The sequence below is a fragment of the Indicator indicator genome, unplaced genomic scaffold, assembly GCF_027791375.1.
Source record: "Indicator indicator isolate 239-I01 unplaced genomic scaffold, UM_Iind_1.1 iindUn_scaffold_98, whole genome shotgun sequence".
NCBI lineage: Eukaryota > Metazoa > Chordata > Aves > Piciformes > Indicatoridae > Indicator > Indicator indicator.
In genome coordinates, this window is record NW_026539214.1 from 87,195 (window position 1) to 99,475 (window position 12,281).

At 57.4% G+C, this 12,281-nt stretch overlaps 1 protein-coding gene across 1 annotated transcript in view; it reads left to right on the plus strand.

Annotated features, from left to right (window-relative positions):
- The window catches only part of SEC14L5 (SEC14 like lipid binding 5), a 43,610-nt gene that overhangs the window by 22,244 nt on the left and 9,085 nt on the right, over positions 1–12,281 (plus strand). The window contains exons 4-9 of the mRNA XM_054398733.1: positions 2,993–3,121; positions 4,537–4,759; positions 6,250–6,362; positions 10,119–10,308; positions 11,397–11,485; positions 12,036–12,106. Coding sequence (XP_054254708.1) covers positions 2,993–3,121; positions 4,537–4,759; positions 6,250–6,362; positions 10,119–10,308; positions 11,397–11,485; positions 12,036–12,106 — 815 coding nt within the window. The remainder of the gene's footprint in view (positions 1–2,992; positions 3,122–4,536; positions 4,760–6,249; positions 6,363–10,118; positions 10,309–11,396; positions 11,486–12,035; positions 12,107–12,281) is intronic.

Below are 12,281 nucleotides of genomic sequence, written 5' to 3' on the forward strand. Positions count from 1 at the left end.
GGTGCCACTCTCACAAACCTTCTGGCACTCAGGCTCTTACCCTCTGCACCAGCTGCTGGTTCCAAAGTCCTGGGACCAGGACCAACCAGGGTCAGGTTTCAGTTACCCTTCATGCAGGGGTGTTCAGGGCACATTAAGGAGTGGGGTGGGAGAGACTTTCTTCTGTGTGCTGGGGTAGGAATGAGGAATCAGGTGAGGACCTTGATCTCAGGGTGCTGATCTCTTGGTGATCCTGCCTTGGCCTGGGGATTGGACTCCATGATTTCATGAGACCCCCACCTGCAGCACTGCCTCCGATTCTCATGCCCCTAGCACAGGAAGGACCTGGAACTGCTGGAGAGAGGCCAGAGGAGGCCACCAAGATGATCAGAGGGCTGGAGGAGCTCCCCTGTGGGGACAGGCTGGGAGAGTTGGGGCTGTGCAGCCTGGAGAAGAGAAGGCTGCAGGGAGACCTCAGAGCAGCCTTCCAGTACCTGAAGGGCTCCAAGAGAGCTGGGGAGGGACTTTGGAGAAGGGCTGGGAGTGCCAGGATGAGGGACAATGGCTTTGAGCTGGGAGAGGGGAGAGTGAGAGTGGAGAGGAAGAAGAACTTGTTTGGAGTAAGGGTGGGGAGAGACTGGCACAGGTTGCCCAGGGAGGCTGTGGCTGCCTCCTCCCTGGAGGTGTTGAAGGCCAGGCTGGATGAGGCCTTGAGCAGCCTGGGCTGGTGGGAGGTGTCCCTGCCTATGGCAGGGGGTTGGCACTGGATGATCTTGAAGGTCCATTTCAACCCAACCCATTCTGTGAGCCTCTGGAGGTCCCTTCCAATCCCTGTGATCCTCTGGAACAGCCTCATGGAAGCCATCAGGCACTGCTTTGTGTTCCCTCCACCAAGGTGCAGATCCTGTTACCTTGGCTGCCCTTTTGGCAGCAGCTCGGCTTTGGGGGCAGTTAGCAAACTGTGAGTAGCTTCTGGTTCAAGCAAGACAAAGAGCTGCAAAGCAGAGTTCTGGAGGGTGAGAGCTTTCCTGAGCCAGAGGTCAAGCAGTAGCTATGTTGGGGCTTCCTAAAGACTCCAATAAATCAAAGTGCATCATGGTGAAAGGCTCCAGCAGCTGGGAAAGGCTCCCAGGGCAGCTCTGGAGTCACTCAAACATTGTTCCCCTTGCTGATTTTTGGCTCTGCTGCCTCCAAGCTGGTGTCCTTCAGAAGGAAATGTCAGCAGCTGGGCTGAGAGGGAAGTGCTTTTCCTGGAGCAGGGTGGGAGCTAGCTGGCTGCATCCTCAAGATGCTTCCCAGCACTATTTTTACCAGTTCCTTTTCCCCTGCCAGGGTGCACAGGAAGCAGCTTTCTTCTCATCTGTCCTTTTTTTTGTTTTGTTTTCTTGTAGTGTGCTCTGAAGCAACGTAGAGCAACACCACCCTGCTCCTGCAGGCCCCTCACATCTTCTCAGGGCACTTGGTGTCCCTCAGACAGCTGCCAGCTTCCAGTGGAGGCTGGAATCTTTTTACTCTTTCATGTCAGTTGGTGAACAGAGAAAAGGCAGAGACCTGTCAGAGATGGGGGAAGCTTAGAGGGGAAAGGATTGTCTGGGCTTGAACCAGGTAGGGAGCAACTGAGGGGGAAGCACTGGAAAAGAAAGAGGTTTGTTGGACTGACAGTGGAAACCTCCCTGCTCTGCCATGCCCCTGTGCTTTGGGGAGCAAACTGAAACCAGTGGCTGAGTTTCCTGTCTCAAACTGGGGTTAAAAAACTCCTTTTAGCCTGTACCTGGGTCAGGGCAACCCTTGGTATCAATCCATGCTGGGGGTGAGGAGGTTGAGAGCAGCCCTGCAGAGAAGGCCTTGGGGGTGCTGGGGGGGAGAAGCTGGCCAGGAGCCAGCAATGGGCACTGGCAGCACAGAAGGCCAAGGGCAGCCTGGGCTGCATCCAAAGCAGTGTGGCCAGAGCTGGAGAGAGAGGATCCTGCCCCTCTGCCTGCTCTGGGGAGACCTCACCTGCAGGGCTGGGGCCAGTTGGGACCAGCACAAGAAGGACCTGGAGCTGATGGAGAGGGTCCAGAGGAGGCCACAAAGATGCTCAGAGGCTGGAGAACCTCTGCTATGGGGACAGGCTGGGAGAGTTGGGGCTGTTCAGCCTGGAGAAGAGAAGGCTGCAGGGAGACCTTAGAGCAACCTTCCAGTAGCTGAAGGGCTCCAGGAGAGCTGGGGAGGGACTGTTCAGAAGGGCTTGGGGTGATAGGACAAGAGGCAATGGTTTGAAACTGGAGCAGGGCAGAGTTAGGTTGGACATCTGGAGGAAGTTCTGCACAGTGAGGGTGAGGAGACACTGGGACAGGCTTCCCTGGGAGGTGGTGGAGGCTCCATCCCTGGAGCCATTCAAGCTCAGCCTTGCTGTGTCCCTGGGCAGCCTGCTCTGGTTGGAGGTGTCCCTGCTGCCTGCAGGGGGTTGGACAAGATGCCTTGGAGGCTCCCTTCCAACCTGCTGCAATCTGTGAAGCTGTGAACTTTCTCTGTCTGTCATTATTATCTTTGTTTATTTTGTCTGTCTATACCTGAGGGGTGGGTGTCAAGATGAAGGTGCCAGACTCATGTCAGTGGTGCACAAGGGGCAAGGAGCACAAACTGGAACCCAGGAGGTTCCACCTGAGCAGGAAGGATGCCTCCTCCCTGGAGGAGTTCCAGGCCAGGCTGGATGAGGCCTTGAGCAAGCTGGGCTGGTGGAAGGTGTCCCTGCCCATGGCAGGGGGTTGGAATTGGATGATGTCTCAGATCTCTTCCAACCCAAACCAAGCCATGAATCTATGACTATGACTCCCTGAATCCATGGATCTATGAGTCCATGATCCATGTGTCCACTTATGCTGACAGAAGTCCTCTGTTAAGTGTGGGTCTGTTTGTGCCTCCTCTGCCCCCTCACTCTTCAACACCCACTGTGGCACCAGGGGCACTGAGCCTGCCACACTGTCAGCTCTTTGCTGCCCTCCAACCCTCTGTGTGCCTTTGGGCTTAGGTTCACCCAGAGAATGAGGAGTGGACCTGCTTTGAGCAGTCTGCATCTCTGGACATCAAATCCTTCTTTGGCTTCGAAAGCACCGTGGAGAAGATCGCCATGAAGCAGTACACCTCCAACATCAAACGGGTAAGGGGGCACCCCCTCTGCCACACACCCCCAGCCAGCCCCCTGCAGCTCTCCTTGCCTCTGCAAAACAGCCTCAGGAAGCTTCCCTGCCCTTGCTGTGTCTCTGCAATCCCTCAGCAGGGCAAACAAAGCGAGAGGCTGTGTGCAGTGAGCACAGGGGCACGGGGCTGCAGGGCAGGGAGCAGCCTGTGCCAGAGGGGGAGGGCGCTGGGTGCTGTGGGTGCCAGGCTCCTCAGACACTGAGGGCACTGTTCTGGGGGAAAATCAGCTCCAATGCCTTGGGCAGAGACCTTAGAGCAGCCTTCCAGTACCTGAAGGGGCTTCAGGAGAGCTGGGGAGGGACTCTGGACAAGGGCTGGGAGTGCCAGGATGAGGGACAATGGCTTGGAGCTGGGAGAGGGGAGAGTGAGAGTGGAGAGGAGGAAGAAATTGTTTGGCAGTGAGGGTGGGAGAGACACTGGCACAGGGTGCCCAGGGAGGCTGTGGCTGTGCCCTCCCTGGAGGTGTTGAAGGCCAGGCTGGATGAGGCCTTGAGCAGCCTGGGCTGGTGGGAGGTGTCCCTGCCCATGGCAGGGGGATGGCACTGGGTGGTCTTGAAGGCCCCTTCCAACCCAACCCATTCTGTGACTCCCTTTGGTGCTGTTTTCCTCTCGGCTGTAGAGGAATTGAGCAGCTGAGTGATGGTTTGGGAACAAGAGGATGGGGTACAAATGTTCTAAAAGTAGGGGCTGGTCTGTGCTCCCTGCTAACAGGGGACAGGGTGAGAGCAAATGGCCTCAGGTTGCAGCAAGGAGGTTTAGGTAAAGAGAATGAAAATCTTTGTCACTGTGAGGGTGCTGGAGGCCTGGAGCAGGCTGCCCAGAGAGGTTGTGGAGTCTCCGTCTCTGGAGACATCCAAACCCACCTGGATGTGTTCCTGTGTGACCTGCCCTGGCTGACCCTGCTCTGGCAGGGGGGTTGCATTTGATGATCATTCAAGGTCTCTTCCAACCCCTAACATTCTGTAGTGAGAAGAAACTTCTTCACTGGAAGGGTTCTCAAAGCCTGTCCCAGGCTGCCCAGGGAGGTGACTGAATCCCCACCCCTGGAGGTGTTTCCAAGAGGCAGAGCTGTGGTGCTGAGGGCCATGGCTGAGCCCCAGCCTTGGCAGAGTTGGGGAATGGTTGGACTGGAGGAGCTGAAGAGGCTTTGCCAAGCCAAGAGGTGCTGGGATTCCCTGGCTCTGAAGGCAGCTGCATCCCCAGCTCTGCTTGTGTGGTGCCTCTGCACTGCAGCTCTCCCAGCAGGGGCATGCAGAGGGGGGGACAGCCCTTTCCCTGCTGCTTCTCTCTGGGCACTGCCATCTGTCCTGAGCAGAGCTCTGCTGCACCTTGGCACATGGAATTGTTCTCTCCTAATGGGAGTTTTCCCCTCAGGGCAAGGAAGTGATCGAGCACTACCTGAAGGAGCTGATCTCCCAGGGGATCACCTTCATCCCCCGCTGGACACCTCCCCCAGCCAGCTGTGGGCAGCAGGAGGAGCAGAGCCAAGCTGGTGGGCACCATCCTGCTGCTGAACCACTCGAGTCTGGGGCTCATGGAAGTACCAAAGAGCAGAGTGGCAGCTGCTGCCCTGCAGCTGAAGCTGTCAGCCCTGATGGTAAGGCCAGGCCAGGCAGTGGCAGCTGCTGGCAGTCACAGAGCCTTTGGTGGCACTGCCTAATGACTGCATTTTAGCTTCCTTCTTCCTTGGCCATGAGCTTTGCTTTCTGGGTTATGTGGGGAGGAGGGAAGGTTTTCATAGTCTTCCCTCAAAAGAAAACACAAACAATGGAGGTTGGGGTTCTTTTTCCCCCCAAAATGAAGCCAATTAAAGCTCTGCAAGCAGCTTAGAATAAAAGATCCTTGGGTTTGGTCTCAGCTTTAAAGGTTTTTATACCTTAAACTGGAGAAGTTGAAGGTGTCTGTCCCTGAATAGTAATGGAATGGGAGCTGTCATTCCTCAGAAGAAAAGGCAGCACCTCCTTGGTGACTGCAACTAGGGCAAAGGCTTGGAGTTCACAGCTGTCAATGGCTCTGGTCTCACCAGACCTGCTCTGGTAGCTCCTCTGTGTTGGAATCTCTCTGGCCACTTCCCTTCAATGTCTGCAGCAATGCTCTGGGTGGGGGCATGGAGGCAGCCTCAGGCAGGTTGCAGATGGCACTAAATTGGGTGGCAGAGTTGATCTGCTGCAGGGCAGGAGGCTCTGCAGAGGGCCCTGGCCAGGCTGGCTCCATGGCTGAGGCCAATGGGATGAGGTTCAACAAGGCCAAGGGCTGGGTCCTGCCCTGGGGTCACAACAACCCCAGGAAGGCTCCAGGCTGGGGGCAGAGTGGCTGCAAAGTGCCCAGCAGAGAAGGGCCTGGGGGTGCTGGGTGCCAGCAGCTGAAGAGGAGCCAGGGAGTGCCCAGGTGGGCAAGAAGGGCAGCAGCAGCCTGGCCTGGAGCAGCAATGGGGTGGCAGCAGGAGCAGGGCAGGGATTGTGCCCCTGGGCTGGGCACTGGGGAGGGCACAGCTTGAGTGCTGGGGTCAGGTCTGGGCTCTCACTGCAAGAAGGACATTGAGGGCTGGAACAGGTCCAGAGAAGGGCAAGAGAGCTGGGGAAGGGTCTGGAGAAGAGGGCTGGGGAGGAGCAGCTGAGGGAGCTGTTGGGTTTATGATTGGACTGGATGCTCTTGGAGGGCTTTTCCGGCCCAACCCATTCTCTGAGTCTCTGATTTCAGTTTCCATCCAGCTGCTTTGTTAGCCTCTTGTGATGGGAATTGTGAGTGAGATCTTTAGGACAGCAGGGTTTCAGTGCCCAGGGCTTGGAGTGGTTAATGAGGTGAGTGCCAGAGCTCAGGAGGTTTCTTTTACAGCTCCTGCTGAAGCAGTTGAAGCTTGAATGAAATATTAGAGGTCCATCTTTGATAGCTTCTGTGCTGGCTGTGTCCTCCTGCCCTGAGCACCAGCAGAGCATCATTCACCCCCCTCAGGCAGCTAACAGGAGGGCTCCTGCCTCCAGCAGTGTAAATCCTGAGCAACCTGATGGGTACAAAGAACTGCAGGTGTCCTTCTGGCCTCTGCCAAGTGGCCTCTGACTTGTTCTCTCTTTCGTTTGCCCTCTGCAGCCGACAAGCTGGACGCTGACTACATTGAGCGGTACCTGGGGCAGCTGAGCCCCCTGCAGGAGAGCTGCTTGATCCGCCTGCGGCGCTGGCTGCAGGAGACACACAAGGGCAAGGTGGTGTGCAGCCCCCAGGCTCTGAGCCTTCAGGGCCCAGCCAGCCTCCTGGGCACCCCTCAGACTCTGTGCCTTCAGGGCCCAGCCAGCCTCCTGGGCACCCCTCAGACTCTGTGCCTTCAGCCCCCAGCCAGCCTCCTGGGCACCCCTCAGGCTCTGTGCCTTCAGCCCCCAGCCAGCCTCCTGGGCACCCCTCAGGGCTTCTGTGCCTTCAGCCCCCAGCCAGCCTCCTGGGCACCCCTCAGGCTCTGTGCCTTCAGGCCCCAGCCAGCCTCCTGGGCACCCCTCAGGCTCTGTGCCTTCAGGGCCCAGCCAGCCTCCTGGGCACCCCTCAGACTCTGTGCCTTCTGCCCCCAGCCAGCCTCCTGGGCACCCCTCAGACTCTGTGCCTTCAGCCCCCAGTCAGCCTCCTGGGCACCCCTCATGGTGCCCCCCAGCCAGACTCTGGGTCACAGACACTTTGTGTGTAGAGCCTGAGCTGTTTTGCTGACAAAAGGCAGATGTGGAGAACATTCTGCCCAGGCTGAGAGTTGTGTGGAGGGAACCTCATGAAGTTGAGACAGGGCAAGGGTAGGGTCCTGCCCCTAGGGAGGAACAACCTCCTGCAGCAGGACAGGTGAGGGGGGACCTGCTGGAGAAGGAGCTGGGAGTGCTGCGGGATAAGTTCATCATGAGCCAGCACCTGCAGGGCTGTGTCCAGCTGTGGTGCCCCCAGCACAGGAAGGACCTGGAGCTGCTGGAGAGGGGCCAGAGGAGGTCATGAAGATGATCAGAGGCTGGAGAAGCTCCCCTGTGGGGACAGGCTGGGAGAGTTGGGGCTGTGCAGCCTGGAGAAGAGAAGGCTGCAGGCAGACCTTAGAGCAACCTTCCAGTACCTGAAGGGCTCCAGGCAGGCTGGGGAGGGACTGTTCAGGAGGGGCTGTGGGGATAGGACAAGAAGCAACGGATTGAAAGTGGAGCAGGGCAGAGTTAGGTTGGACATCAGGAAGGAGTTCTGCACAGTGAGGGTGAGGAGACACTGGGACAGGCTTCCCTGGGAGGTGGTGGAGGCCCCATGGAGACATTCAAGGTCAGACTGGATGTGTCCCTAAACAGCCTGCTCTGGTTGGAGGTGTCCATGCTGCCTGCAGGGGGCTAGGACAAGATGCCCTTGGAGAGCCCCTTCCAACCCAATGAATTCTGTGATTCTTCCTGGGCTCATCCTGGTTCAAAGGAGTCTCAAGATCAGGCCAAGTGCTGTGTGCCTGAGAAAGGAAACACTTAGGGGAAGCTGAATACCTCAAGAGGGATCTAACTCAGCATTTCCTGATGGAGAGAGACTGGGTGGGAAGGAAAAAGGACCAAGGACAGCAACAGAGTCTTTGGACAGGCTGAGCAGATAAAGAGTGCTGGGGAAGAGGGGAAAACAGGAGTAATGTGGCTGGAACAGGAGCTCCCCTTGGAAACAGAGTGGAGCTAGATAAGGCTTCAACATGACTAGCTTCCTGGCTTGGGAGGTCCTTCCACATTCTTCTGGGAGGTCACTCCAGAGGGCCAGGCAGCCACACAGAGTGGCTTAGGAGGTGCTCCACCTGTGTGGACTCTGCAAGATGTGAATTGTTCTCACTGGCCCTTCCCAAGGAGGCTGCTGCTGGCAGGGAGCTTGGGCAGTACTTCGTGCATGGCTCTGCTGGAGCTGCCTCAGAGCTGGGACAGGCCCTGGCTCAGCTGAGCACTAGGAGCTCAGCCCTGACCTGGAGAGCTCTGCTGAAGAGTTTTCTTGGGAAGTGTCCTGGAGGGATAAAATGTGGCAAAGATTTTGTGCCAGAGTTCTCTTGTTACTGAACTTACGAAGAATGGTGGAGGGTGGAAGGGACTCCATGGGCAGGGACACCTCCTACCAGCCCAGGCTGCTCAAGGTCTCATCTCCCCTGGCCTTCAACACCTCCAGGCAGGAGGCAGCCACAGCCTCCCTGGGCAACCTGTGCCAGTGTCTCCCCAGCCTCACTCCAAACAATTTCTTCCTCCTCTCCACTCTCACTCTCCCCTCTCCCAGCTCCAAGCCATTGTCCCTCATCCTGGCACTCCCAGCCCTTCTCCAAAGTCCCTCCCCAGCTCTCCTGGAGCCCCTTCAGCTACTGGAAGGCTACTCTGAGGTCTGCCTGCAGCCTTCTCTTCTCCAGGCTGAACAGCCCCAACTCTCCCAGCCTGTCCCCACAGGGGAGCTTCTCCTGCCTTCCTCTTGCTGCAGTGGTGACAATGTGGTGCAGTTCTGGACACCTCTGAGCCTTGCTTTGGGGAGGTTTTGCTTTCTGTTCCATCTCATTTGCAGTGTTCATCTCCCAGCTCCTGCTCAGCAGCTTCTTGCCTTGGCTTTGGGCTGTCTGAGCTGTACCCCTGCTGCATTCTTTAGGTGCAATCAATTCTTAGCACCTCTTGCAGCTTCACAGCAGCTTTGTGATGCTGGGCTTGCTCCCAGCCTGACACTGCTGTCTGCTTTGCTTTCTTGCCTGCTTTTTGTTTTTGTGAGCAAACAAAAGATCTTTGACTGCAAGCACAAAGCTCCTCTGTGCTGCAGCAGGGCTGGGACACTCCAGAGGAGAGCATCCCTGCTCCACAGAACCTTCATGGCAATGGAACCCCCTGTGGCAAATGAGGCCACTCTGGGGTGAAGGGACTGAGAAATCTGCAGCTAGAACCCAGAGGGGTTGTAATTAACAAGATTTGGGTCAAATTAGCACTTTCATGGACTCCACTGGGTCTGGTGTTAATCACTTTGCTCCCAAGGAAAAAGAAAAGAGAAAAGAGGAAAGGACTTCAGGTTGCCCCAGGGAAGGTTTTAGGCTGGACATAAGGAACAAATTCTTCTCCAGAAGGGTTGTCAAGGCCTGGCCCAGGCTGCCCAGGGCAGTGGTGGAGTCCCCAGGCCTGGAGGGCTTTCAGAGCTGTGTAGCTGTGGTGCTGAAGGCCATGGCTCAGTGATGAGCTGGCAGTGATTCACTAAGGCCCAGTTCTGGGTCCTGCCCTGGGGTCACAACAACCCCAGGGAGGCTCCAGGCTGGGGGCAGAGTGGCTGCAAAGTGCCCAGCAGAGAAGGGCCTGGGGGTGCTGGGTGCCAGCAGCTGAAGAGGAGCCAGGGAGTGCCCAGGTGGGCAAGAAGGGCAGCAGCAGCCTGGCCTGGAGCAGCAATGGGGTGGCAGCAGGAGCAGGGCAGGGATTGTGCCTCTTGCCTGGACACTGGGGAGGCCACAGCTTGGGGTCAGTTTTGGGTCTGTTCTCCAGACCCCTCCCCATCTTTGTTGCCCTTCTCTGGACCTGCTCCAGCCCTCCATGTCCTTTTTGGGGTCTGGAGAAGAGGGCTGGGGAGGAGCAGCTGAGGGAGCTGGGGGTGTTGAGCCTGGAGAAGAGGAGGCTGAGGGAGACCTCATTGCTCTCTGCAGCTCCCTGAGAGGAGGCTGGAGCCAGCTGGGGCTTGGGCTCTGCTCCCTAGGCTCAGGTGCTAGAAGGAAAGGCAATGGCCTGAAAGTGTGCCAGGGGAGGGTTAGGTTGGAGAGGAGGAAAACTTTTTTGCTGCAAGAGTGGTCAGGGACTGGCACAGACTGCCCAGGGAGGTGGTGGAGTCCCCATGCCTGGAGGTGCTCAAGCAACGTGTGGCCATGGCACTTGTGGCCATGGTTTGGTGGCCATGGTGGGGTTGGGTTGGTGGTGGACTGGATGCTCTGGGAGGGCTTTTCCAGCCCAAGCCAGTCCATGAGTGCTCCTTGGCTCTGCTCTCAGATCCCCAAGGATGAGCACATCCTGCGCTTCCTGCGGGCTCGCGACTTCAACCTGGAGAAGGCTCGGGAGATGCTGTGCCAGTCGCTGGCCTGGCGCAAGCAGTACCAGGTGGATTACATCCTGCAGTCCTGGAGGCCCCCAGCCCTGCTGGAGGAGTACTACACAGGAGGCTGGCACCACCAGGACAGAGGTTAGCAGCTGCCCCTGCCCTTGGCACTGCAGCCTGGTTTGCACTGCCTCAGGAGTGGCTCCCTGGGGCAGTGCTGGGGACACTTCCAGTGCTACCAGAGCAGCTCAGCACCTGGATGTCACCACTCTGCTCTGCTGGGGGGGAGTTGCCATCTCTGCACACAGGAGGCAGGGCACAGCTGGTGCAGAGCAGCCTCTCTGTGGCCAGGTGGCCTCTGGATATGAGATTGATCATTTTGAAACACAGCTGAGAGCCCCAGGGCTGCTGGGTCTGGAGAAGAGCAGCCTGGGAGAGTGTTGGTGTCTGTAAATATCTGAGGGGTGGGGAGCAAGGACAGGGACCAACAGGTACAAGCTGGAACCCAGGGGATCTGGGCAATGCTCAACAAGAGCTAAAGGAGCTGTGGGTAGGGGACAAGAGGCTGGGGCCAGACTCTGCTCAGTGGTGCCCAGGGGCACAAGGGTCAAGGGGCAAAAACTGGCACCCAGGAAGTTTCATGTGAGCAGGAGGAGAAAGTTGTTTGGTGTGAGGGTGCTGGAGGGCTGGAGCAGGCTGGCCAGAGAGGTTGTGGAGTGTCCTTGTGTGGAGAGCTTCCAAGACTCCTCTGGATGTGTTCCTGTGTGACCTGTCCTGGGTGACCCTGCTTGAGCAGGGAGGGTTGGACTGGATGATCTCCAGAGGTCCCTTCCAACCTCACCTTTGGATGACTCCATGATTTCATTGTGGCTTTTCTAAAAGGGCCTGTGATGATAGGACAAGGGGCAGTGGTTTCAAACGAGACCTGGGGAGATGGAGGTTGGACATTAGGAAGAAGTTCTTTACTATGAGGCTGGGGAGACACTGGCACAGGTTGTCCAGGGAGGCTGTGGCTGTCTCCTCCCTGGAGGTGTTGAAGGCCAGGCTGGATGAGGCCTTGAGCAAGCTGTGCTGGTGGGAGGTGTCCCTGTCCATGGCAGGGTGGGGTTGGAACTGGATGAGCTTTGGGGTCCCTTCCAGCTGAGGCCATTCCATGATTCCATGATGCTGCAGTGGCAGCCTGGGGAGCTGAGCCTTTCCCTCCTCCAAGCCCTGCAACCTTTGCTGTGCAGATGGACGACCTCTCTACATCCTGCGCCTTGGCCAGATGGACACCAAGGGGCTGGTGAAGGCCCTGGGGGAGGAGGCCCTGCTGAGACACGTGAGTCCTCCTCTTCTCCCACCTCAGGAGCTCCCTGGGGCCTTTAGAAGCTTTGGCACAATGCAGCTGGAATCTCCCTGCCTGACACAAACCCTTGGCTGGCAGCTCCAAGTTGGGGACTTGGGCATGGCACAGCTTCTCTGGTGTCCTGCAGAGACAGGAGTGAAACTCCTGTGCTGGTTGGGCCCAGAGGGACATTTCCTGAGGGCTTAGTGAAGCTCTCAGCTGTCCATGGTGCAGGCTGCCCCTTGTGCTGGTTGGACTGCCCAGAGGGACCTTTCCTGAGGGCTTAGTGAAGCTCTCAGCTGTCCATGGTGCCCTTTCCTGCAGCTTCACCAAAACCTTCTGATCCTGAGGCTCTTTATTTCATCTCAGATTCTCAGGCTCTGTCCCTTGGCTGCTCAGCACAACCTTTTGTTGTAGACTTCTCTCTCTGTCATCACACTGCATGCTCCCAACCTCTGGTGTCCTTCTGGCTTCTCTGAAAGAAGGTCTCCAGGCTGTTGTGGTTTCCCAGAGTAACCCTTGCCTGTCCTCTCTTTGGTTGCAGGTTCTGTCCATTAATGAGGAAGGCCAGAGGAGGTGTGAGGAGAACACCAACACCTTTGGCCGCCCCATCACGTTAGTTGGGTTTGGTTTCTTGCCTCCTTGCAGCTGACCTAGGGAGAAGAAATGTCTGGGAAGCTTTGGGGTGGAGTCCTGTCCTTCAGGGCTGAGCTGCAAACAGCAGCCTGGCTCTGCCTTGGGCTGGCCCTGGGCTTGGGGTGCAGATGAGGACCACAGGAGTATGTAGGTT